Raw genomic sequence first — 27,205 nt, 5'->3', positions numbered from 1 at the left:
GCTGCGCTGGGAGCTGCGGGGCGGTGCTGGACCGGGCGGAAGGAACGTGGGGCGGGACGGCTCGCACGCCAGGCATCGCCAGCCGAGCGCCGAGGCGCCGCGCCCATTGGCGGAGACGGTCGCGCGTCGAGGCCCGAGCGGCCCGGCCCAGCCCGCGGCGGCTCCGCGTCAATCAGTCATGGGGCTGCAGCCCAGAGCCGCCGCGGGGGCGGCGGGGCACTGGGCGCGGGGGCCCGGCTGAGCCGGCCGCGGAGCGCGAGCCTGCCGCGGAGACGACGGAGGCGGACGCGGGGCGACCCCGGCGGCGGCGGGGGGAGCGGGAGCCGCCTGGGATGTTCAGTGAGTGCGGGCGGCGGGCCGAGGGCGCGGGCGGCAGCGCAGGCGGCAGCGCGGCCTGGGCGGTGGGGGCGGGGCGAGCGGGCGGCACCGCCTGGAGGCCCGGAGCGCGGGCCCGGCCTCTTCTTCATTTACGGGAGAGAGAAGTGTCTGTGGGCCGAAGTCGGGATGAAACTTGGCGCAGGGTGGCGGGGAGGACGCGGGCGAGCGCGGCGATGCCCACCTGCAAGGGCGCCCGCAAGGCGGCCGCGCCCCTGACAGCCGCGTACGGGGTGCGCGCCGCGGAGCCCCGAGGCCCTGAGCGCCCGGGCGCGACGTGGGCGGGGGAGCCGAGGGTGAGGGACCGGGTGTCCTAGGAGGCTCAGCGGAAGTGCTGCCCTCCCGACAGCGGTGAGAGCGCCCTGGGCTCGTGCCCCGCGGCGGCAGGCTGGAAGCGCTGATCTCTGACCTTGCAGGTGGAGGTCTAGGAAGGGAGACCCGGCTGGCAGGAATCGGGGCTGCGCTGGGAGGGGCGCGCGGGCAGGGGCCGTCTACTCTTAGGTGACCTAGCGCTGCGGGGTAGGGCGGACACGGTGGCCGTCCCGGTCTGGGTCCCAGCTCTGCTTGAGGGTGGGAGTAGGAAGAGGAGTTTGGAGCCATAGCTTTACACTCGGAGAAGCTTCATGTAGCGGAGGGGGCTTGGTGACTACATCGGCCTCAGGTCGAAACCATGTAACTACTATCTGTAACCTCTCGGAGCCTTCGTTTCCTCTTCAGTAAAATGGGGTAATGACTGATAAACTGGACCTTTTACAGGATACCCAAAAAAGGATTAATGAATGTGAAAATGCCTGACAAGTGGGAAGTGTTCTGTAAATACTAGTTATCAGCTATTACAATTTCTTTTTTTGGCAGAGAATACTTTCTAGGTTCCTCGTAGGCCTAAAGTTTTTGCGTTAAATGTAATTTTGATTTTTGTCAATTATAAATCATTCCTGCCTTAAAAATCAGTGTTAAATTGGCAAACCAAAAAATGGGCTTGCCTTGACCATTTTTTTGTTTGTTTTTTGTCATCAACAGTAAAGCAGATTTGTGTGTTTTGGAATAGTTTTGTTGCTTCTCCCTCTGAATGTGTGAAATTTGTTTGGTTCTATCACTGTGGAACTAGGTAAAGGCTCCTCTTAACTATTCAGTCACTGGTTTTTTGGTTTTACTTTCGCAAACAGATGTCCTTCATAATACCTATGAAGGACATCTCTGGAGAAAGGGCTGTTGTTTGTTTGTTTTGTTTATTTGATGATTCGTTTTAGCTGGAAGGGAGCCCCGGGGGCGTTCTGTTAAACTAGCATTACCCAGTGGACAGTGCTAGAAACCGTTTCTAGCCTCTCCATGTGACAGACAGCCAGCTTCTCAGGTAGTAACTGTTGTGATCACTCTCTCAACAAGTATTTGGTAAGCTTTCACTGTTGTGTTTCCCGAGAGAAGCCTTTGAGCAGCAAGACACTGTAAAAGGTAAGAGCTCAGACCATGCAGCCAGGTGGCCCAAGCTCCCCTCCTGGCACCGTGGACCCTTGGGCACCTGTCTGACTTCTTTGAGCCTCAGCTTTCTTATCTGAAGAATGCTCCCTAGCTTATAGGGTTCTCGGGAGGCGTAAACGAGATAGTCTACGTAAAGCACTTAAAATAGTATCTTACCTGTGATGTACACTCAGTAAGTGCCAGGTATTAGTAGTGGTGGTGTAGGAAACAAATAGTATGGTGATTCCTGTGATAGAGGTTTGTTACTGGGTTTGGTGGGTGGAAGGAATCAGGCTCAAGGAAGCTTTGGGGAGGAAGAAGTGGCCAAGCTAGGCTGTGAAGCATGAGTGGGAGTTAGCTAAACCAGCTAGGAGTGCCATTTTGACCAAAGCCCCTAAGGCGAGAAGGCCTTGTGGTACCCACCTGTTTTGTAAACAGAGGCAGATAAGAGTAACCTCAGGGTGACACAGTGGAGATGATTTTTTTTATCCTCCACACTGGTGAAGGAAGGAGAAAGTTTTTAAGCTGAGCACAGATGGCGTCAGATTAGCCGTTTGGAAAGATTGTGCCTGTAGTGGTGTGGGATTAAAAGTAGGGAAGGCCCAGCCACTTGTCCTGGCAGCTTTGTGTCTGCCTGTGACTCCAAAAGGAAAATGACGGCTTCGTAGAGGCAGGCATTTGAATCCAAATCTGGAAGCCTAAAGAGCACTCTGAGAAGGCATGAGGAAACCAGATCATTCCAGGCAACCTTCTCTCTTAAAAAGCGTCTTCAAGGATGTACTGTATATGCCTGACTACTAGGCAGGATTCCCCCCAGAGTATCCCTCTGAAAAGAGGGTGGTACCACATGTTCAAGTCTCTCCTGTTACAGGCACTGTAATTACTCTTTCCAACAACAAGATGCTGTTTGGGAAATACATATTGGACTGAAACAATCTCAGTCATTGCTAGTTCGGGATATTTATACCACCAATGTATCAACAGTAAGTGATAAATTTGAAAAGTTCTGCCACCTGAATCGGTATTGATGGCTTGCGTTGAGATTTCCAGCGAGAGCATCAAGTGCTGTATCATAGATGATTTGGTAGGAGCGAAGATGGTGTGTTCTGGAAAATGGAATTTGATGATTCAGAGTGGCTTCAGTGACTACAGAGACACTGGTGTTGAAGATGTAAGTGAATAGTTGGCGTAAAATTGTTTCATGAATTAATGTGTTGCCTTCTATATTTTAAAATACATGGAAGTTAATAAATTAAAGATTATAAGCAGACATTTGACTAATTGATCTGCAGTCCTAAAGGGTTTTTTTCTAGTTTAAGTTAGCCAAAAATTTTTCTTTTTTAATTTTCTCATTGCAGGGGTAAAGTTGTCTTAGGTTCGAGCTCGCCTTTTATGTGAACATTTTACAGAAAGTAACTGCTGCTCTGTTTGTCTACTGAAACAAATTCCTTTCCCCGTCTCATTTTTTAACTTCAAGAAGGTTTCAAGAATGTTGTGTACTGGCAAGTTTTAGAAAACACTATAGAAAACTCCCATTCATAAATCTTTGTTTAGCAGTCAAAGAAGATATCTTTCTGGTAAGATGTATGTAAATGTATATGTATCTTAGTAACCTTAAGAGTGTTTGATAGTAATAAAAAGTTAGCTCCATTTTTACTAACAAAATACTAATTTTTGGAGATTTGGCAATTTAGGAATCAGAAGTGTTTTGCAAGACTTTGTGCATTGCCATTTTTAAGTCAAGGCACTGCTGCTTTAGTTTCACAAAGTAATGCCATGCTCTGGAACTGTGTTGTCCAATACAGAAAGCACGAGCCATGTGTGGTTGCTTACATTTTACTTAATGAAAATTAAAAATTCAATTCTTCAGCTGCGTTAGCCACATTTTAATTGCTAGATAGCCCTTTGTGGCTGGTGGCTACCACACTGAACAGTGCAGACCTAGAACATTTCCTTCATTGCAAGAAGTCCTATGGGCAGTACTACTCTAGAATAAAAAGTGATCCGGCTGCTCTGTGAGACACACACACATAAAGGATTTGGTGTCATTAAAGCATCTCCAAAACCTCACTTGCTGCATTTGAATTCCATTTCAGGGAGAATGATAAACATAGGAAACCATATCCCCCTTATTCTGAGAGCACAGCATCCTGTTTCTTCTGTCTACAGTGCTTGTAAATGGAGCCCACGTGAAAGGTATTCTTCATGACGTAAGACACGGTAAATGTAGGTAGCCGTTCTATAAATTTGAAGTAAGCATCAAATATTTGTGGCTTTCTTGGTTCATAAAAATCCAGAGAAATCATGTGCCTAAAGTAAACCGTCAAGAATTCCAAGCAGAAGCTAGATGACACTCCCTTTACTTTTAATGTGAATTTCAAAGATAAAAGCCCTGTTCTAGGGAACTCTCCATCTGGGGGGGAACTAGAGAACAGTGATGGCAGGAGTGGGCAGTCTGCATGGGGTGCAGAGGGTGATTTTAAGCATGGCAGTAGCATAGTCAGTCTTTTTGTCTGGCTGCATTCAAAAGGGTGTTTGAGGTTGGCCTAGAGTAGTAGGAGGACATTGGAATAGTCCAGGTGAGAAGTGATTTGTGCTGTCAGTTCGCAGCAGTGAGGATATGGTAGCACAATGGCTCCAAGAGAGTCCTGTTTAGAATAAAGAGTTGATGGCCATTTAGAAGTGAGGGGGAGGGAGATAGAGAAAAGCGTCTTAAGATGACAGTTTTCATTTGATTGGTTGGTTTTGGTTGTGGTTTTCTCTGTTGGTGGATGGTGGCACCATTAAGCTGGCTGGGAAAACTAGGAAAAGGAAGACGTATGGAAGGAAGAGAATTTGAGCACATCGAATTTCAGATGTTTGCAGCGTCCAGGTAGAGAAGTCTTGTAGACTTGAGCTCAGGAAGGTGATCTGACTAGAGACAGGACGAGTCTTGTGTCAGTAGGGAATGTGAAGGGTGGAAGAGGGGAGCCAGAGACCTGCCTGCAGGGGAGGCGGTGTGTTCAGCAGCCTAGAAGCCATGTAAGATAGTGGGGAAAAGTGACAGATTTGACAAGAGTTGAGGAATCTCAAGTCTTAGTAAATAGCCCGCTGACATAGGAAGCAGGGTCAGCTGGCTGAGTAAGGAGACTGGAGCAGATTTGGGGGTGGCTGCAGGTAGGAAGCTGCAGGGAAAGAAAGTAGTTGACAAGGAAAGACTTCTGGGACTTTATGGAGGTCCCAGCTGATGTTAGTCAAGTTCTAGGGGCATCTGTCTGCCTGGATGTATGATTTCTGCTCCACCCCCAACCCTCCTACCCAAATTAAACCCCCAGATTCTACATTGCATCCTGAGCCCGCAGCTGTGAGCCTTGTTCGTGTGCCATTTACTTCTTAGGACTCCATGGGAAAGAGCACAGGTTTTAGTTCAAGTGTATTCATGTTACGTCTGTGTCTGAGCAAAGCCTGAATATGAAAGGCCAACCTAATTTAAAAATTATATCATGTATGACTGAAACCGAGCTCATTTATTTTTCAGCTGCGATTTTTATTTTCACAAGCATTTTATCACAATGATTAATGCAAAAGCTTATTAGGTGTGTAGGTGCTACTAAGAGTGACCTTTTGATGGATTTTATAAGCACTTAGAATACTGCAAGGAAAGAGAAGAGAACTGATATATGAGCACCTACTAGGCACTTTACATGACCTCTCAGTTAAGAAAAAATACAAAATAATTTTTATCTGTTTTTAAGCATAAATTTATAATTGGAAAAAAATACACTTACTTTAAAAAACAACAACAACAGAAACACCTAGCTACTGTCCGTATACTCAGTTGGGGAACTGATTTCAGGATAGTGGTGGTGAGTTTGCCTGGATTTGTTTTGAACTCATTCATCCTCAAAGCTGACACCTTATATCTGAGGGGCAGGGGGAGACACACTGTTCATATAGTACTCTATTGGCATCTCATGGAATTGCGTAGTGCTTAGCCCATGAAGTGCTGGGCTGGGGGTGTCTCTCCGAGCAACCCTCCACCAACCATACACATTTGAACATAAGTGGGTGGGGTTAGGCTGTAGCAAAGAGTATTAAGAGAGTGGTTCTTCCTGCACAGTTGTTACTTTAAGGCAGGAAGGTGATCATGTCCTGATTTTCTGTAGCAACTTTGGTAACAGTAGGCAACTATTAATGCATGAGACGTAGATACATATTGTGTCGGAATCCTCATGTTAATTTCCAGAAATCCTAATAATGTGACATGAAAAGAAAGGTATGTGATCATCCATTTTTAACGTTAAAGTTAAAATATTTTCTGTCAATTGAAAATTAAGGGAAACCCTGAAATTTTTAACAAAGATGTAATTAGATTGAAACTCAATTTAAATTTAAAAGATTTTATAATTACGGGAAAAGATAAACAGGTAACTTGGAATTGCAGTGTTAGTCTCATGTCTGAGTCTCTCAAGAGACAGGTCTGTTTTTAAGAAGGTTTGTGGGTTTTTTTCCCATTTCATTTATTATTTGCTTCCCTTGAAATATGTGTGTCCTGGAATCAAGTCCAGGGCAGTCAGTTGGATAACGTCCCTGGTATTTCAGTTGAGCGTGGCTGTACAAGAGACTGATGCCCGCGTTCCTCCCGCCCAGACGCTTGGCCCTGCAGCTGGCTCACAGCCCACCCTCAGGGAAGGCCCTTGTCCTACATGGTGGTTTGGAGCCAGAAACTGCTGTTCCAGACAGCTAATTTGGGCAAATTCATTGGCATCAGTATTTACCAGCTAGTTTCTAGTAATCCCCAATATGGCCCGTTTTTTACTATTGTTCATCCTCACCGCTTTCTGTTCACTCTCTCTTTTCCCCTCCTCTTCAGACATGCATATACATTGTCCCACCTTGGGGACACTTGGCATTGCAGGGTCTGCTGTGTCAGTTTTCCCATGTCTTTTCCTGTGCACATTTTTTTTTTCCCCTGTTAGAGAGATGACCTCTTACTCCCATCTTACCTGAAACACTAAGGGACACACATTGATACAAGCATGCACTCCCATGGCAACAAGAGATGGGCAGTAGGAAGTCTGGAAAAGTTTTAGTCCCAGCCAAAATACAAGGCATCAGGCTGCTTTGGAAGAGCTTGGAGACTAAGAACTCTTGAAGTTAGATTGAAAGCATCTTTAGCAAGCGGTGTAGGGTCGTGTGGTGGCGGGGCCGGGGGTGGGAGCCTGGTGGATTGACTGCTTCTGACTTGGGTCCAAACTGGCAAAGGATAGTACTCTCACAGTCTCTGTGTGCACTTAAATTTTTTTTTCTCTAAATATTACATTGAATCAGAATCTCCAAGGCTGAAATTATTTATACACACACTCGCAGGAGACTCTTATGTGTAACCAGGTTAGAAAACCATAGAGAATCACTGAAATAGTCAAACTGGTACAGGAATGCTTATTAGTAACCACAAAGAAACAATTATCTGTCTCCATCAATGGACAGATGAATACTTAGAGCAGTGATCCCCACTCTCAAAGTCTCAGAATTCTTGTATGAACAATAGAAAAAAAATCTTAATTAAAAAATAATCTGGGGACTTCTCTGGTGGTGCAGTGGCTAAGAATCCACCTGCCAGTGCAGGGGACATGGGTTCAAGCTCTGGTCCGGGAAGATCCCACATGCTGCAGAGCAACTAAGCCCACATGCCACAACTACTGAGCCTGCGCTCTAGAGCCCGCGAGCCACAACTACTGAGCCCACGTGCCACAACTATTGAAGCCCGCACGCCTAGAGCCCGTGCTCCTCAACAAGAGAAGCCACCACAATGAAAAGCCCGCCTGCCACAACGAAGAGTAGACCCCGCTTGCCGCAACTAGAGAAAGCCCGCGCGCAGCAGTGAAGACCCAACGCAGCCAAAAATTAAAAAAAAAAAAAATCTGAGTTGTCATACAGTGAAAGACTAACACACCATAACCAAGTGAGGCAAATTCCATAGTGAAAGGTGGTTCAGTATGAGGAAATTTGTTACTGTTTCACTGTATCACTGAATCTCAGTCATTTCAGACCCAGTGCCCCTCCTTTCTAACAAATATTTGATACTGTCTCTGGTAATCCAGAAATGAAATGCATAGATAATATAATCATTCTTTACACCTGGTTTAAAATAATATATTTATGATTTCTTAACATTTTATATTTGTATATAAATATATGTGTTTTTGTGTGTGCATGTCTCCAGCCTTCACTGTTTGCTCTGTTGTGTGACTTTTAGGCAATTGAAAAGTCGATCTTCAGATTGTGTTTTAAAAGAGTTACCATGAATCAGTTTGGAAGGATTATTTATTTGCAGATGATTCTGGAACAACTTGTTTGCTGCAGTATCTGGGTAAAATAGTTGTTTGGTTATTCACCACATATTGTACACTGAAAGAAATTGTAATGGATAAAAATTAGATACAGATAAACTTTTTTTAATATTTAAAGAAAAAATAAATAACAGGTTTTTGGAATGGGGGGAATTTTAAATCTTAAAAACAAATGGAGGAGATCACAAAGGAGAAAGCCAGTGCATGTAATTGAAACTGAAAATTTAAACACATCCAAATAAACTATCAAAAACACATCTTCCACACACAAAAAAATTAGAAGTCCTTGATTTAGAGAAAGTTACCCTGGTGGGGACCATCACATGTGTATGGATAAGGTTGCATGCATTCCAAAATGGACACGATATTCTGATCCTGAAAAAGAAAATATTTTTTACATCACAGAAGTGAACCTAGAAAATTCATTCAGCTGTCACTGGTCATCTGGACTGCAGTATTCTTTACTCCAGGCAGAGGAGTGTTTGAGGCCCATGGCAGTATCAGGGGTTCCTGTCATTCTTGATAATAAATTTAGCAGTCAAGGAAAATAGTCCTTTTGGAGGGGGAACCGCCAACTTAGCTTGAATTATCAGAAGTTATTTACCCCTGTTGAGTGCATTTCCTTCCGTATAAGAATTCATGAGATTTTCTAACACATATACATACCCTCTTACAATGTTGATGCTTTTCTGTACCTGGCGTTACAAATAAAGTGTGAAAGAGGTAAACAGTATGATTGACATGAAAACACACTGCTCAAATCCTTGACTCAGCGCCAGCAGCCTTTTCCTGACTGCTAAGAGAAAACATAGCTCTCCCTTTCCCCATTATTAACTTCTCACTTTCTAACACCTCTTTACCCGGTTTCTGAATGTCTCAGGGCTCTGATTTCGTGCTGCCTCCTGCCTGCTTTCTGGCTGGCTCCCTGCTCCCTGAACCCCTCTCCCTGAGCGAGGGGCGGCCGGGAACACAGGGCCCTGGAATTCCTCGGAGCGGATTGAAATCATGGTCCTAAATGGAGTTTGCAGAGGATCTGTGGAGCTTTTTTTTTTTCGGGGGGGGGGGGCGCACCTTGCAACACGTAGGCATGTGAGATCTTAGTTCCCCAACCAGGAATCGACCCCATGTCCCCTACAGTGGAAGCGCGGAGTGTTAACACTGGCCCGCCAGGGAAGTCCCGTGGGGCTTTATTATCTAGGCTATTCCTGTTTTCCATCATTGAAGTTGGCCGTGTTTTCATCGGGACAATACATAAAGTGGAAGAGAGGGTGAGGTTGGTCTTAAGGCTCTCAAGTCAGCCAGGAGACTGGCCACGTGGCCTCTACCCACGCGTGACGTCAGGCTGTCCCTATGGTTCCCCCTCAGGTCATGAAACGGGTGCGCACCGAGCAGATTCAGATGGCCGTGTCCTGCTACCTCAAACGCCGGCAGTACGGGGACGCAGACGGCTCACTGAAGCAAGGCCTGCGGCTGTCGCAGAGCGCCGAGGAGATGGCCACCAGCCTCGCAGGTACCACCCACCCCCGTCCCGGAGGCAGCGTCCAGCCCAAGTGCCTCTGAAAACCCCCCGCCCAACACGTCCTCCTGCAGGATCCCGGGGGCTTTGAGCTGTACCTGATGTCGTGTGCGACTTTCTCCTTCCGTGAGCTAGGGCCAGGGTCTCTGTCCCCCTCTTGCACGTGTCCCCTCCCCTGTCGCTTGGGCCTCACCCGTGGAAGGCACGTTCTCCAGTTGGATGAGTCCTTTGGGATCAGTGGGTGGAAATGTTGGCATCATACACGTGTTCCTGAGACTTTTAACATTTCTTTTTGCTTCTGCTCTTTGTTTTGAAATTGGATTTGGATTCTTTTTTAGAAAAACTTTGGAGAAATTTTTCCTGCCGTGCTGTCAGGATGGTTATGAGCGTCTTTAAATGGCCGGGTGTGGGGAGCTTAAGGTGGCAGTGCCTTCTCCAGCTCAGCCCGGCTCCTCAGGGGAAGCCTCCTTCCCTTCAGTGTCAGACCCACTCACTCTCCCTCGCCTTCAGACTCTGCTGGGTTCCCCTGACAAGGACAGGGCCAGGCGATGAACTCGGAATCGATTCATGAAAGCCTTAATGTTTCTAGTAGGATGGCCAGTGTACAGGACCAGAGTAATTCCTTCTAAACTCGCCGTCACGGCCTTTGATAAGCTCCCGCTGGCCTGTGTTCATTGGAGCCTGTGCTGTTGCTGATAGACAGTAGGGCAAAGCACTGTTAAATTTGTGTTCTCAGTTGTCTTCTTTTCGATACGATGGCGTATTAGGAGAGTCAGTGTTCCTGGAAAACCACCAGGAAAAGCGGGAAGCTTCTAAAGTGTGATTATTGTAAGATTTTGTCCTAGGTTTTTCTGTTGATTGAGTAATCGGAATACTTACATCTGCGTTCAGCAGATGGTCGTGAAGGCCTGCTGGTGGCCAGGTGCTGAGAAGTTCTCGAGAGAGCTAAGACTCGACCCTGGCTCCCGAGGAGCTCTGCTACAGTCAGCTGAGGCAGGCGGATGAGCGCACGCGGGCGGCGTGCCATGGTCCCGTGAGGGCTGCTCAGCCTCCATACGAGCAAAGAAGGTGGTGCTCTCAGGTTGGCCGGCAGGTCACAAGGGCTTCCCAGAAGGTCTCATGTTCCCAGCATATAGTCAGGGGTCAGTAAATCATAGAAGGCATGAGCTGAGTTTCCAGAGAACCATTAGGAGCTTATCGGGGGGCAAAGCTGGGGGCGGGTGTCCAGGTTATCAGATGTGGGTCCTAGGAGGATGGCCATGGTGGCTGTGTTGACGGGGGAAGGCCCGGATTGGCGCCAGGGGATCTAGTCAGAAGGCCGCAGCGTGATCCAGTGAGAGGTCAGGACAGCCTGAGCTAAAGGGTGGTTATCGGAATGGCAAGGGGAGGATGCCTGTAAGGGCTTGTGACTGTAGGACTCGAGACTGGTTCCCTCACGGCGGGGCAGCAGGAGGGCCCGCAGCCTTCCAGCGTGTGTCCGAGTTCCTGGAGGGGCGCTGACTCTCTTCCCATCTGTCTCCCCGCCTCTCGATGCTCTCTGTCGTGTCTCCTTGGCCCTGCTGCATTAATTACATTCCTGCTTCCTCTTTCCCACGTGCGTCCCACGCACGTTGGTGTTCGTCCGGATTGTTGTTGAAGATGGCTTGTCAGTCCCCCGCTGCCTCTCCCCAGTTGTGAGGTCCCCCACCCCACCCCCAGCAGAAAGGGTGGGAGAATTTTGCTTTTCTTGTTAGAAAGCATGAACTCACAGAATGGCGATGAAGTGCATGTTTACATCCTGAGTATTGAGACTCCAGCCTCCTTCCTCCTCTCGCTGCCGAGAACACTGCCATCCAGGCACCTGCTGTCCAGGAAGGTGATTAAAAGCCTCGCCCCTGGTGAATCTGTCCTGCCCAACAGAATGGACCTAAAGACATCGCCAGCAGGGAATTGCCCATCCAGGTCCTCTTGGGTGATAAGCGCACGCCCAGAGTTCCCATCAGCTCTGTGGTGCCTCACTTTCAGATAACTAGGGACTGTCAGATCCTGGAAGAAACTGATCTGCTTCATATGAAAAATTTAAGGAAACAGTGAGAAGCAACTTGAAGGAAGCAAACAGCAGAGAGAAAAAAAACCTTCAAAACTACCATCATTGATAGCCTTGAAACAAGAAGAGACTGCTATTTTAAGAGAAGAAAACATTGAGATAAATACATGACAGGGAAACTGAAAAATCATTCGAAGGGTTGAAAGTTGAGGAAGCCTCCCAGAAAGTAGAGCAGAAAGACAAAAAATGGAAAATCTGGGAGACATTAAAGGGTCAGTTCAGGAGACCTACCTCGAAATTGTAGGCGTCCCAGAAAGAGAACACAGAAGAGAAAGCAACAAAATGATTCAAGAAAATTTCTCAGAACTGGAAGACGTGAATTTCCAGATTGAAAGGGCCCACTGAATGCCCAGCACGGGGGTTGAAGATGGACCCATCCCAAGGCACACGATGGTACAGTGTCAGGTCCTGGGGTCAGATGCGTCCAGAGGAGTCTCTCGTGAGCCTGTGTGCCTCTCCTCTCTCGTCCAGCTCGCGTACCCTGTGCTTTATACCTTTCGTTCCTCTGCTGTCACGTCACTGGGTGTCAGGAGCGGGTGGGGTAGGCATGTCGGTCATATTTAACCAGAAGCCCCAACGTACTTTGAAAACGGGCTGAGATGTCAGATGCTACAGCTGCACCTCCTTCCATCCATCCTGCCACGTTTTGGGCTGGCGATTGTCTTTGCCGTCCCCATCTTATGTATCTTTTCCTCCTTAGTCCAATCAGAATCTGGTTGTGCCAACATAGTGTCTGCGGCCCCTTGCCAGGCAGAGCCCCAGCAATATGAAGTGCAGTTCGGACGGCTGCGGAATTTCCTCACCGGTAAGTACTCCACACGACCCCCTTCTCTTGTTAAAAAAGGGCGCTGCAAATTTCCCTCAGAACCATCTGTGTTCCAGCTCTGGTGTTAGGTACCAGGGATTCAAAGGTGGTTGAACGCAGGCCTTGCATTCACACTTATGGTCTATTGGAACTCCCAAGAGAGTCAAATCAGGAGATTAAAGTGTGCAAGGGCAGGGCTCTGGGTGTGTTACTCACTGTTTTGTCCATGGCCTTCAACACAGTGACTGTGACTTGTGTTGAATAAGTAGAAGCTCAGTCAGCCATGTAGGGAAACCTCCTTAAATGCAGCAGGTGTGAAATGGACGTTGATATCACTACCAGTGATACAGTACATCTCAAAATGGTTTTTTCCCCTTATTTCCAAAAATGCAAGACAGTAATCCTCATGAATCAGCAACACCAAAAAATTAGAAGTTGTAATTTAGTCCAGTTCGTGGGTGCTGTGATAACCACAGACACACTGAATCAGTAGATATGAGTTCTAATGAGTTTTTCTAATTCACTCTATGACTTTTTAAATTAATGACTCTAAAAAATGTAGTCGTGTAGCCTTTCTGGGGCCTTTAGTTCCTCATATGTAAAGTGAAGAAGGCTATTCAGAGGCAAAACCAAGTGATTTCGTCTAGTCCTAAGATGACTGATTATAATTTTAATGTTGAAAAGTGATTACACTAAGCGAGACCATGTTGATTCTGGTTATTAATCAAAGTCTTTTGTTGAGTACTTTATACAAAACACCTTGAGGTACAAGAAATACAAAACTTTCTCTGTCCTCAAAGGATGGAGAGTAATTAGCATGTATTGGTTAGTAGAAAATTATAGCTAAAATACTTTGAAGTTGTTTTATTTTTTTTTCCTTATTTGAACAACCCTCAGGTTAATAATTTTTAATGGTAAAGAGGCATAGTGAGTGATCAATATATAAACCAAAATAATAGACCTAATTTTGCACACTTAGAGTTGTCCTAATTTTACTTCACCCTTATAATGGTTAGTATTTTAAAGGAAAGAATCCACATTTCTGGTATTCCGTAGTCGGGCAAAATGACCAAAATGTTACAGGAAATAAAGATTACAAAATAAAACCCTGAAGAAGGTCATCTTATCAGTCTCACAGTTGTTGACTGTTGAATTCATTCTGTTGAATTGTTACAAAGATGAAAAAATTGCAAAGACTAAGGGTCTAATAAAAAGTCTATTATGTTTAAACTGGAAAGAAAGAAACTCCATTAAGATCCTCACATCATATAAATGTTAAATGTCTCAGAACAGTGATCAGCTGCTTTCCATGTCCACTAAAGATAAAAAAAGAAAAATTGGATTTATAAGAAGGATTTCATTCAGAGGTAAGCAAGAACTTGGAGATAATCAAGTTATTTTTCATTATTGGCATTGGTTTTTGAGGCTTTGAGCAGTTTTTAAATTTTTTAAAATCAGTTTTTAGAAAGTTATTTTACTCGGTTTTTTAAATACGGTTATGATTTCTCCCTGAGAGACTTCTCTCATCAACCTAGTGGTGAGGAAGCTGGTTTAGAAAGAAGTGCCTGGCGTCTTCCAGCCCTTCTCTTTCCCTCAGTCATCCTGTACTTACGTGAGGCTGACTGTCCTGGGCTAGGTATTGCAGGAGAGTGTATTGATGGGGGCCCGCCCTCTGATGAGGGAGCCAGGCAACGCGGAAGCTCTGAATCTGTCACTGTAATAGTCTCCATCAGCCTTTTCCTACGCAATTTCTCATCTTGTTTCAAAACTGAGAAGGCTGCTGTCTGTTACCTTGTCTGTGATTTAATTCTTTTTTTTTTTTTTGCACTATGCGGGCCTCTTACTGTTGTGGCCTCTCCCGTTGCGGAGCACAGGCTCCGGACGCGCAGGCTCAGCGGCCATGGCTCACGGGCCCAGCCGCTCCACGGCATGTGGGATCCTCCAGGACCGGGGCACGAACCCGTGTCCCCTGCATCGGCAGGTGGACTCTCAACCACTGCGCCACCAGGGAAGCCCTGTAATTTAATTTTTTAATCCTTGGTCACAGGTTATTTTGAGGGGGTGAGTATATGTGTTTTTCCTCACAGACTGCTTTTCCTGGAACATTTTTCTCCACCTTCAGGGCTCTGAAGAGCAGTCAACCAAGTCAAATGAAGAGTTATTTCCTGAGCACCAAGATGAAATACAACATGTAGTCATTAATCTGAACTGAAAGTTAACCCTAACATAAGAGGGCTAGAAGTCACAGTTTTGCATGAGATGTGACTGGGGGAGTGTTTTCATAGGCCAAGACGGAGCCAGTTGCTGGGTGTTCGTGGGAGCTGCATTTGGAGTGAAGGAGGGCTGGCGTGGGGTGCTCAGAGGCCGCCTTCCTGAGGAGGGTAGGGTCGACGTTCGCGCTTGCACGCTGGGCATCGTGCCAGAGTGGGAGGATCCGGCCTGCGTGCGAAGGCACGAGCAAAGGGGCAGAGACGGTGATGATTTTCTCAGGAACGGCGAAGGAGCGGCTTTGTTGAAAATGGGCTTTCAGGGAGGGATAAATTGGGAGATTGGGATTGACATACACACACTACTATATGCAAAATAGGTAACTAATAAGGACCTACTGTGCAGCTCAGTAGTCTGTAATGGCCTATATGGGAAAAGAATCTAAAAGAGTGGGTAGGTGTATGTGTGCAGCTGACCCACTTTGCTGTACAGCAGAAACTAACACAACATGGTAAGTCAACTATACGCCAATAAAAAAAAATTTTTTTTAAGAGAAAAAAGAAAATGGGCTTTCAGATTGGAGATAAAGACAGACAAAATGGAGGCAAGATCTGACCACAGGGGTAGAAGTGTGACCCTCATCCTGTGTGATGGAGACAAGCCTGGGCGTGAATGTGGGTGTGGAAGCAGTGGACGAGAGTGTTTGTGGGAGGGGCGATGGGAGGCCAGCCTGAGTCCACTGTGGTCCCTGAGGAGTGAGACAGGGCTGTGGATGCTGAAAGTGGGGTCTTCAGTTCACAGTTACATTGTCAAGGTAGGATCTCCAGGGCTAAGGAGTAAAGAAGGGAGAAGAGCTGAGGATGCCTCAGGCTCTTTGGTGGGGGTGGGGTATACTGAACAGAAATAAGTCAGGTTTTATTTTTTACGTTGTTACGATGATAGCATCCTGCTACGTAACACAGAAGATACAGACTGTGATACAGTACTCAGCATCAGCCCCGGGGAGATACAAAGTAAATTCTAGGAGATGGTAACTCTCGAAGGAGATAACAGAGAAAGGTAAGAGGTTCTAAGGCTGAGCTCCCTCCAGTATTTCTCCTCCAGAAGCTGTGGGGCTGAGAGCTGCCGTGAGCTTGCCTGTTGCTCCAGGGCCTTTCCTACAGGACATGTAGTGGGAAGAGCATAGCCTATGGGGTCAGTCACTCTGGATCTGAATCTGGGGACAGCTGTGACTCCTAGACACAATGTGGGTGTAAATGCCTGGCTCGTGGGAGGCACACATGCAGTGGTAGTTCTGCAGAGTGAGGTGAGCCTTCGAGGAACAGGGAAGAGGAGGAGCCCCCAGGCAGGGACACGAAGGTGCAGGCCAGCTGGTGCTGTTTCAGAGCTGAGGACGGTGTGCAGTCGGTGGGACGGTGTGCAGCCCTGTGGAGAAGGGCCAGGGAGTGAGGACCAACAAGCTCGGTGTTCGTTTAACTTAGTGTCCTTTCAGTAAAATATAAGGTGTATGTTACGATTTCAAGGGAACGAGATTCAAATTGAGTTAAGACTTAATGTTAGTCTCACCTTGTTCCACATATAGAATATGTTGATTGGAGCTTTATACCTAATATACTGTTCTCTTCAGACAAGAAAGAACAGTTAAGCAGCTTTGAAACTATGGGCTGAAACAACAGTGAATTTCAGTAAGTTTTAAAGTACTGCATCCCTATTTCTAGATGGCTAGTTTTTTTTAATCCTGGACTTAGTAAATTAAAATGCCTCTCATTTTCGAAAATAAGCCTGAAACTAAGATTGTAAGGAGTTGAAAACAGCCCTTCGTCCCAATAGAATATATTGGACGTCTAATTGGTAAGGGTTGAATCTTTTTGTTTGTTTTAATTAGTATTTGGGGAAAGAAATATTCCAGAGGTCTTCTAAAGAATTACAGTATGTAAGGAAATATTGAAATCTGTATTAGGGTTCTCCAGAGAAACAGAACCAACAAAATGAATATGTATAGAGAGATTTATCTTAAGGAATTGGCTCACGTGATTGTGGAGACTGACGAGTCCAAAATCTGTGGGGCAGGCCTGCAGGCTGGGACTCAGGAGAGCTGCAGTTCATGTCCACAGGCCGCCTGCTGGCCGATTCCTTCTCCCCGCCCAGGGAGGTCAGTCTTTGTTCTCCTAAGGCCTTCAGCTGATTAGACGAGGCCCACCCACATGTGGAGGGTAATCCAGTGTACTTAGTCTACTGACTTAAATGTTCATCTCATCTTAAAAAATGCCTTCACAGAAATATCTAGAATAATGTGTGAACAGGTTTCTGGGCACTGTGGCCCAGCCAAGTTGACACATAAAATTAACCATCACAAGTCCACCACTTATGGACTTGTGATGGCACCCTTACCCATGTCCTTAAACCATAATTAACCTGCAAGTAAAGGTGATTAACAAGGTCATACTTCTACTTAACATGGTACAGCTATCCCAAGTACAACCAAGAATGCCCTAATGCCTTCCTCAGAAGAGGAAGCAAAGTCCACAGGTGATGTTTACCCTTCTCCTTGAGATCCCATAATTTAAATACTGTGACGTAAAGTTAACAATACTTAAACACTATGATATAGGGAATTCCCTGGTGGTCCAGTGGTTAGGATTCCACGTTTCCACTGCAGGGGGCCAGGGTTTGATCACTGGTCAGGGAACTAAAATTCCACATGCTACACGGCACGGCCAAAACAAAAAGAAAAAATACAATGATACAAAGTCACTATAACTTATGTTCCATGGTAAGGGGATAAGAAAGGAAAGAAAACAAAGATATTTGCTTATGTATAGGTACACACACACACACAAACACGTTCATAACAAAATAAGGAGGAATACTCACGACAGGTCCAGTCCTGGGTTCTGTCACTGGTCACGTGGTCATAGCTGGTCTTCACCTTCCTCTGCCACCTATTCTGTATTCCCTTTGCCTTCAGTTAGCACCTCAGCTGGTCCTGGTTCTTTACCTGGTGGGATGATGCAAAGCTTCGTGCCTGAAGGGCCTGGGCCACTACTTGTCCTGCCTGGATTGGATTGTTGCATATTTCCACTCACCTTAACCTCAGGGATGGTGGTACTAAGAGATGCCCTAAGTGACCTCCTGTGTCCCAGACACACTGTCCTCGGCTCCCTGTGGAGCACAGTCCAGTTTCCCCTCGGCATTCAGGGTCACTCACCACAGCCAGCACCAGAGCTCACTGTGCCTGTTGGTAGAGGCAGGAGCCCTGACTTCAGTTCAGCGGGATCAGTGCGATTGAAGTTCATCTTCTAAGAATGCATTTGAGTGGGGGCATGTTGATCCTCAGATGCACCTACTCTGCAGTTAATTCACCTGTGATGAGGTGAAACAGAGCATCAAGCAGAGAGAGCGTGCAGGAATCATCTCCCTTCCAGTTAGGGAGATAAGATTCCCTAATGCCGTGTTCCTGAATCTTGAGCCAGGTGTGGATTCCTTTTCAGGAAAAAAAGAAGAAAGAAAGAAAATGCTAGCGGAAGTGCTAAGAGCTGACGTAAAGCATTTTTATATTAATTACTTAGGTATGTACAGACATTACACATGAAACCTTTATGCTTTATTTTGTATAAAAGCTAAACTCATTTACATATAAAGTACAAGCAAAACCACAAAAATAAACTTCAAATTGACAACAAGTGAAAGTAACAGATGGATTTTGCCAGTCATAACTTGCTACTCTAACGGGCCTAGGGCTGGTGTCACCCAGCTTCCCTGAGGTGCTGGTGCCTGCGATGGCCCTGCTCGCTGGCCACTTGCCTCCGTCCAGATGGCTGTGGAACCTTCGCTCTGTCACAGCTCTCTCTGCCCTCCCTCACTTAAGTGTCACACACACTTCTGTGCTTTTCTCATTAGCCTGTGACAAAGCTGTACACTTCTTTGAACATTCTTTGTCATGTACTTTCATGGTGTTAAAGTCTCAGGTTAGTAAATGATTTAGTCTTAATGACATGAAAGTGTTCCACTTGTAAATTATCACTGCAAAAGAGAAGTTGCACTTTTTAACCAGCAAAATCAAAATGAGTACACTGACAGGTGTGGGACAATTACAGATGAACGATGTCATGTTGCCGTTGAGACATGGCAGTCAGGGGGGCTAGACATGTTAATGAACCCACTAAACTAAGAACTTGATGTTACTGCAGGTGATGGGGCCAAGAGGAATCACAGAACAAAGTACAGCACTAAAACTGTATGTTAATACTTACTTGCTAAAGGCCATCCAGATAATTCTGAATTTACCTGTGTTCATTGTTTTTTAAATTATCAAGTTAAGGTTTCTGTGAAGAACTCAGTCTCCCGAGAATGCATCTAAGGTCTCTCCAAGGTCTCAGGTCCCAGTTGGAGCAACACTAATGTGCTGGGGAAAATACTAACCCTTGAAGACCTGGTACGAGCTACTGAATGCATGTGAGAACAGGCACATCGCTTAACCTCTGGCCGTCGAATTCTGGGTTTACGGCTGACTTCGGGCCGTGTTTGCTGGCCTTCAGGGTCCGTGCTCTTCCTTCCTCAGTCCCGGCTTGGACTTTGAGTGTGCAGAATTCTGTGTTGGGCTTATACTTCAATCCATAGCCTCAGAAAGTAGGGTCCCGGCCAGAAGAGGCCATGTGACGGCGGGCTCCCCAGGAGACTCTGCTGACGGTAAAGGCCCTGCTTCTCTTTCATTACAGATTCTGAATCCCAGCACAGCCATGAAGTGATGCCTCTCCTCTACCCCCTCTTTGTCTACCTCCACCTCAGCCTGGTCCAGAGCAGTCCCAAGAGCACGGCGGAAAGCTTTTACAGCCGCTTCCATGGAATGTTTCTGCAGAATGCCAGCCAGAAGGACGTCATCGAGCAGCTGCAGACCACCCAGACCATCCAGGACATCCTGTCTAACTTCCGGCTGCGGGCCTTCCTGGACAACAAGTACGTGGTCCGCCTGCAGGAAGACAGCTACAACTACCTTCTCCGCTACCTCCAGAGTGACAATAACACCGCGCTGTGCAGAGTCCTCACCTGGCACATCCACCTGGATGTGCAGCCCGCCAAGAGGACGGACTACCAGCTCTACGCCAGCGGCGGCCCCTCCCGGGGCGAGGGCGGCGGCCTGGAGCCTGCCGACGTGCCCGCGCCCATCCTGCAGAACGAGGCCGCGCTGGAGGTCCTGCAGGAGAGCATTAAGCGTGTCAAGGACGGCCCCCCCTCTCTCACCACCATCTGCTTCTACGCCTTCTACAACACGGAGCAGCTGCTGAACACGGCGGAGGTCTCCCCGGACAGCAAGCTGCTCGCCGCTGGCTTTGACAACTCCTGTATAAAACTGTGGAGTCTGCGCTCCAAGAAGTTAAAATCCGAACCGCATCAAGTAGACGTGTCCCGCATCCACTTGGCTTGTGATATCTTGGAGAAGGAGGTAGGAATGTCGGTCTTTCTTCCCTGCGTCTGCCTTACTAATCAGCTTGGAATATTCGTACCAAACGTGACAGATCTTACGGCAAACGCACTTCCTTATTTCCCGCATCGTATAGCTAACGCCAGACTCATGCCTCGTAACCTGTAGCCAGTGACTCCCTGCTAATGCCCAGCCTTGGCGGAGACAATAAGCAATTAGACGTAGGATCACTGGGTCAGAGGGTCTGCGTCTTAAAGTGTGATACTGCCGCCTCCCAGTGCCATGAGCAGTAGATGAGGACACTGGTTTCTCTCCACCCTCGCCCACCCTGGCTGCTCTCGGCCTTTCGAGGGCAGTGCAAGTCCTCTGGCTTCACCCAGGGTGCCGCCATTTCGTCCAGCAGTCGGTGTGATGAGCTGGTTCGCTCTGTTTGCGGGTGGTAGTTGAAAAGGGCAGGCACAGTGGCCTGAGTTTCAGGTCACCGAGACTCATTGCCTCAAAAAGAGCATGGGCAAAGGGAGATAGAAATTGAACTGCACAGAGTTCACCTTCCCTGAGAGTGGCGCCACGGAAGTTGTGGGTAGGATAGCGCTGTCGTATCACCACTGAAATTCAGGTGGCTCGGCCTCAAGTTACTTGGGATGGAAAACCTTTGCACCAGGTTGAAAAGTTAATGAGTAAAAAAAAAAAATCACTCGAGTTAATTTCCCGTTACTGATGAGGGTAGCAAGAATATTGGTGTACAAATTAAGCCCCTTTTCTACCTATTCCTGTTTTCTTAGTCACCTTCCAGTTAGTATGGCCTTTGAGTCTTTGCTTCTTGCAGTTAAGACAGTATAATTAGAGGAGTTTGTTAGGATGAGAAAAGAGTCTAAATTCCGATGCACCAACTTCGATTTCTAGAATTCTGTAGTGCCCTCCAGAACGTGTTTCAGTGCGCGAGTTTAGCTTCCTTGGAGACACAGCTCTAGCGTCTTGGTGGTTCCTCACGTACAGTGAGGGATACTGCCCTCGTTTACTCTGTTTTTTACTTAAAAAAACTATTCCTACCGACCTTATTAGCTTTGATGATACTGAGTTTGGGGATTTTTCTAGGCATTAAAAAATAATACAAAGGAAGAGAGCAAAGGTAGAAGGATAGATGCAAAGATGGAAAGAACGTTAGCCTAAAATAAAAGTTTTTAAGATTCCACCGTGGCTACCGCTGCAGTTTGTAACGTGAATTATGTCTCATTTTTTAAAAAAAACCGAAACGGTAACCAAAAGCTCCTGTGTAAGCATAAAACTATCCCCAATGCACCTGGATTTACAGCCCTGCCCTCCAGCTTCTGTTGCCTCCACGTGAGGAGAAGCTGGATCAGCCTCGGAAGTGTGTTCGCTGGGCCCGCGGTGCTCCCGTCACCCGGTGCCAGCAGCCTGGGAATGGGGGCGGGCCTGCCCCCTCCCCCACTTTGCTGCACACCGGATGGAGGCAGCTTGTCGATTGGCAGCTGTGTGTCTTTAATGCTTGCACAGCATGGCAAAACCACAGGTCCCCAGTGGAGGACTTGCCCTTCTTCCCAGTTATGTGGACAGGACAGGACCACCCTCATCACCACCAGCCTCCCCGCCCTCAGCCCAGCAGTGCAGCACCTGTGTTCAGTTCATGTAACGTCTGGTCATTCTGCCCCCAATCTGGTCGTCTTTAGGTTTGAAAAATCAAGTCAGTGTTGTCAATAATACTCAGTTCTGTAACTTGTGTATAAAACTGTCATTTAGATCTGGCCAATAGGAATATAATGTGAGCCATACATGTAACTTAAATCGTCCTAGTAGTCACATTACAAAAGTAAAAAGAAGTAGTCAAAATTAATTTTAGTAATGTATTTTCAATCCAATATGGCCAAAATATTGTCATTTCTACACATAAGCAATATTTTTTAAATATTAACGAAGTCTGTTATGTTCTCCCTTTTTGTCCTAAGCCTTAGAAATCCGTTGTGTATTTACACGTAGAGCACACGTCCATTCACACTAGCCAGCAGCCACCTTTTCTCTCCTAGGTCAGGCTGCTGTCATCTCTCACACACATAGCAGTGTCTCACTTGCTTCCAAGTCTCACCCACTCCCAAGCCCAGCCATATTTAATTTCTTTCAGCTCCATCGGTAGCTAATTGGAGAACAGCCCCGGGCTGACTTTCAGACCCCAAAGTACCCTGATCTAGGAATGACCACACTGTGAGCTGGGCCACTTGGAACGTCCTAGCACAGAAGCAGACGGAGGGACTCCGTGGCCTAAAGCAGGGTCAGCAGACTATAGTATTTGAAGATGTTATTTTTCTTATTCTTTGAAAATTTCTAGTTTAAGCATGTCTCATCATGTACATAATATAGTTTATTATTACATGAAGGTACTTTACAAATTAGAAGTTCCTATTTGGGATGCATCTGGGGTGGAATTTACTGTGAGGGTTTAGACAGTGGCAGGGCATTTGCGGTGCTGTTCTGTTAGCATGGGAGGCTCCGTGAGGCCAGGCACGTGTGACCCACTGCCTGTTCAGGGTTTCAGCTTGACTGTGCTGAGTATGGGTTGAGCCACAGAAAAATGTGGCCGGACTATTTTAAGCTGCGGTCCTGGCAGGGAGCTGATAGGGATAGCCAGCAGGCCATGCTGGCTTCCCCATTTCTTGGTTTGTAGAGTCAGCCAGGCACTTTTCCACAGGCTCAGGACAATGGCTGGGCCCCTGGGGAGTCCAGCTTGACTCCGGTGTGTCCTCCTCTCTGCCTGTGAGCACACAGAGGGGAGACCCGCTTCCATGACTGCCTGGTCCAAATGAAGACCTCTTGAGCCTCGGAGGCTACCGTGTGCCCTTGTCGGCCGCCAGCTTTCAGAGGCCCTCTGTGTGACTCACCCAGGGTCGTTTCTTGCCCCCGCAGCTCTGACACAAACTCTCCGGTGCAGAGCAGTAACTTTAAAGTGTTGTTGTAATCTCTTCGGAAAGGAAAATTACTAATATTCTTGGTAACGCTCAGTAGAACCTTAAGCTCTCAAACGCTTAAGTGCTTTTAATGTTGAGTATCTGGAAGAGCCATTTTGAATCTTCACGGACATCAGTGTTTATTTTCTCTTAACTTTTCTCCGATACATAAACGTTGGAGGCATTCATTCCATTTTGAATTTAATAGTTTTCAGATTAAAAGGATGCCCTTTTTCTGTCCAAAGGCTCACGAGGCAAGCTGGTTCATGAAGCTTCATCCTACCTCCTGCTCTTCCAGTGAGGTCACTTGGCTTTATGAATTCCAGGGTGAGGACGGCTGCAGTTTTAAGGAGCTTGTCCGCGAGAGAATGAACGGAGAGTGGGTTTGAACATAGAGAGCGTGCTTGTGGGGAAGAGGATGAGGAGAGGGGCCCCCCCACACCACGAGCCGTCCTTTCTGTCGCCACACCTAGGGATTCATTTCCAAGACTCACATGAGTCACTTGGCTTTATTTAGAGCAATTCTGACTCCACGCCTCATTTGTTACTTTGGGAAAATATTTGAGACCCTCCAGAGAGTCACGGTTTCAAAACTCTTCTTTCCTTTGGACACCAGCCGTTCATGCCTGGTCACAGGGTGTGAGCATAACTTGCTGATGGCTGCACCCCTGGCCTACTGTTATTTCTGCGGTATGTCCAGGTTTTAGTTTTGGCTGAACTCCCGCAGCGGTTCTGTATGAAAATCTTGAAACCGCTCCTGCCTCCATCACTGGCCCCAGGCGTGGCAGTAACAGGCATGTGGGGATTTTTCTAAACGGACTGGAGACAGGGAGCAGCATGGCCTGCAAAGCAGCTGAGACTGACGGGCGAAGACATGCCGGTAGAAGAGCATCTAAGAACATAAGTTCAAAAGCACGTCTTTGCGAGCGATCGGCTCTTGAAATCGCTTCTCCTCAACCTAAGAGTAAGGTCCACAGTCATCGCTCTGCACTAGTAGCCTTGCTGTAGTCTTAGCTGCGAGGTGAATTTAAGGAAGGCAATTTGTAAGTGGTAGGAGACTTTATTCAGTTATGCAATTAAGAGTTCTTCTCCTGGAGTCACCGTAAAGATCAGGGTCGTTCACTGAGTATATGCTGTTTCCCAAGCAGGTCTGTTTCTAGACGTTTGTTTTCCATGACAGACCACTAAACGCTCTTCTCTTTGTGTGTGTGTGTGTGTGTGTGTGTGTGTGTGTGTGTGTATGCGTGCGTGCGTCCCCGCAGGACAACGAGGACGATAACGCAGGCACGGAGATGAAGGTCCTGCGGGGACACTGCGGGCCAGTGTACAGCACCAGGTTCCTTGCGGACAGCTCAGGGCTGCTCTCCTGCTCTGAGGACATGTCCATCAGGTACTGGGACCTCGGCAGCTTCACCAACACCGTGCTGTACCAGGGCCACGCCTACCCCGTGTGGGACCTGGACATCAGCCCGCACAGCCTGTACTTCGCCAGTGGGTCCCACGACCGCACGGCCAGGCTGTGGTCGTTTGATCGGACGCACCCGCTACGCATCTACGCCGGGCACCTGGCAGACGTGGACTGCGTCAAGTTCCACCCCAATTCAAACTACTTAGCCACGGGCTCGACCGACAAGACGGTCCGGCTGTGGAGCACCCAGCAGGGGAACTCGGTGAGGCTCTTCACGGGCCACCGCGGCCCCGTGCTCTCTCTGGCGTTTTCCCCCAACGGTAAGTACTTGGCATCGGCGGGCGAGGACCAGCGGCTGAAGCTGTGGGACTTGGCGTCCGGGACCCTCTACAAAGAGCTTCGGGGCCACACGGACAACATCACCAGCCTCACCTTCAGCCCGGACAGCAGCCTGATCGCGTCGGCGTCCATGGACAACTCGGTGCGCATCTGGGACATCAGGAGCGCGCACTGCAGCGCACCCGCTGACGGCTCGTCCAGCGAGCTCGTGGGCGTCTACACCGGCCAGATGAGCAACGTGCTGAGCGTGCAGTTCATGGCCTGCAACCTCCTGCTGGTGACCGGAATCACACAAGAAAATCAGGAACATTGATTTTTATCTTTGATGTAACGGACTGGGGCGTGCGAAGGGCTCCAGACGACAAGTCTTAGGACAGACGTATGAAATCACTGACTGACTGTGAAGGACTCCCCGCGTCCCCACGCATCCCCCCTCGCGCCCCCACGCATCCCCCCTCGCGCCCCCTCGTCCCGCGGACATCCCAAGCCCGCCACCCTTTGCTCAGCCCCCAAGTGTGGAGGGACGGGGGGAGGAAGGGCGGTGACGGGGAACGAACGTGAGATCAAGAATCACGGAGATCCCGCGGTGTCCCCCTGCCGGCCCCTTCCTGTGTCTGGAGCCAAGATGCCCTCACCTCGCCGGGGCTGCACTTGGCCAGAGGAGGTTTGCTGGGCGCCCTCCCCAGGAGCAGTGCTGCAGGGTCACTGGGTGGAAGGGACTCTATCTGGGTAGAATTCGGGGGCGGGAACGAGGGAAGGGGGCGGGGTCATCCTGTCAAATGTCTTTCCTTTTTCGTGGTTACAGAGAACCAGGATTTTTTATTATAATTATAATTATTATTATTAAGGAGAAGAGGAAACCTAGCACCGGCAGAGGCCCTTCTCTGCTCTCATCTTTCAGGTTTTACTCCTGGCACTGGCTGTGATACTTGGAATTTTGAGGTTCAGGGAGTTCAGAGAATTTGGTCGTACAGTGTATTGGGAGAAAGGGAAAATTTCTGGGTGACAGATTGATCACTCCAGCTGACATGTTTCCAGAAGTGGGTGGGTGGATTTGATTGAGAAAGTCTTGGGCTCTTGCAGTGATGGTGGGATAGATTCTTTTCGTGGCTGCACTTCTATTAACAGTTCTCTCCCCTGAAAGGACAGATTGTGGTAAAGAAATGAAAATAATTGGAAGTGAGAAGTCAAAAGATAGAATTAGAAAATGTTGAATTTCCGAATGATTCTGAGGTGTGGCTCTTCCAGCATCTTTTCCCCCTGAGATCATCCCTCCCACCTCCTGCTTTGCAATAGCAGTTTAATGAACAGTCTGTGAAACAAATCTTAAGTACAAACACACACGTCGAAAACTACGCTCTGAAGATAAAGCAACTTCTAATTTGTGGAAAAAGGATTAAATATTTCTGTTTTCTGAAAAGAGTTATTTTGTATTTTGTTTTCTATTAAAATGTATTTAGTTTCAAAAAACAAAAAGCGTTGGCATCTCTTTTAAACTGAGGACAGGCGGGGGGGTGTGGGCTGTTCTGGGGAAACAGCTCAGCTTTCTGCAAGGTGGCAGCCAGTTATGTAGCCCGTACTCCCCGGGGAGCTGCTCTCCTGTCTCTTGTATTCTGTCCAGCTTGCTTCAAATCATTCCTCTTTGCATTCACGTGGATTATTGATAGCATACAATACTTTTTATATATCCAAACTTGCCAGTGGCTCGCCAGAGACAACATACATTTTTCTCTCTAGAGTTTTTTGGTGAGATCCTACTTCAGTTTTCTTTAAAGACCCCATTGTAAAATCTCTAAGGGGCATAAGGACGGTGTCATTTAATTAACTCAGACCATTTATTGAACCATTCCAGATAAAGGACTCATTCAAAGATTTAAATGATGCAAGAATTTTTAAAATGTACTTTAAAACATAATTTTCTGGCAAGGACACCAAGGTGTATCACGAAATTAAATGGGAAGACTAGAATTCTAGGCCAAAAAATTTTTTTACTTGAGCCTAAGATCCTAATTAACAGGAAATGTTTCTTATTCATAAAACTCCATATATTTGAGATATTGTAAGAAAGAATGTTTGGTGGCATACCCAGGCAGCATCACCTTTCACATGGTCTGCTGGCAGAGCCTAGAATTCAAGCGCGTTCTCATCCGTAATAAGTGAGCTCTGAAGTTGGGTTTTGTGGTGTATTGCTAGAAACAATGAAACGCCTAAATCTTTCTCAGAAGTGAAAGGACCACCGATTTTAGGTTTCATTTTTGTGTTTTAATGCAGAATTTCTCTGATTAAACGCAGAAGTGCA

General features: G+C 47.2%; 1 protein-coding gene across 5 annotated transcripts; it reads left to right on the top strand.

Annotated features, from left to right (window-relative positions):
- Positions 1 to 209: 209 nt before the first annotated feature.
- On the top strand, positions 210 to 26,326 carry TAF5L (TATA-box binding protein associated factor 5 like). 5 transcript variants are annotated; one of them, XM_060125593.1, is made up of 7 exons: positions 1,526 to 1,827; positions 2,818 to 3,004; positions 8,072 to 8,185; positions 9,531 to 9,675; positions 12,468 to 12,572; positions 19,499 to 20,223; positions 24,422 to 26,326. In XM_060125593.1, exons 2-7 carry the CDS (start codon positions 2,861 to 2,863, stop codon positions 25,217 to 25,219), a joined length of 2,031 nt encoding a protein of 676 aa, XP_059981576.1. In that variant the 5' UTR covers positions 1,526 to 1,827; positions 2,818 to 2,860; the 3' UTR covers positions 25,220 to 26,326. The 5 variants fall into 5 exon arrangements, with proteins under 5 accessions (XP_059981579.1, XP_059981578.1, XP_059981576.1 ...); XM_060125594.1 differs by lacking the exon at positions 1,526 to 1,827 and adding an exon at positions 3,930 to 4,029 and having other exon boundaries at positions 2,105 to 3,004; XM_060125595.1 differs by lacking the exons at positions 1,526 to 1,827; positions 2,818 to 3,004 and adding an exon at positions 322 to 339.
- The last annotated feature ends 879 nt before the right edge of the window (positions 26,327 to 27,205 follow it).

The sequence above is a fragment of the Lagenorhynchus albirostris genome, chromosome 16 (genome assembly GCF_949774975.1).
Source record: "Lagenorhynchus albirostris chromosome 16, mLagAlb1.1, whole genome shotgun sequence".
Taxonomy (NCBI): Eukaryota; Metazoa; Chordata; class Mammalia; order Artiodactyla; family Delphinidae; genus Lagenorhynchus; species Lagenorhynchus albirostris.
Note: the sequence above shows the minus strand (reverse complement) of the source record. Positions and strands in the feature narration are given on the sequence as shown.

Excerpts from the sequence above, each read along its gene's own strand:
- TAF5L (XM_060125593.1), top strand. The coding sequence starts at position 2,861 with ATGGCTTGCGTTGAGATTTCCAGCGAGAGCATCAAGTGCTGTATCATA. Across the intron at positions 8,186-9,530 it reads TTGTTTGCTGCAGTATCTGG|GTCATGAAACGGGTGCGCAC; the intron begins GTAAAATAGTTG and ends GTTCCCCCTCAG. Across the intron at positions 12,573-19,498 it reads GCTGCGGAATTTCCTCACCG|ATTCTGAATCCCAGCACAGC; the intron begins GTAAGTACTCCA and ends CTTTCATTACAG.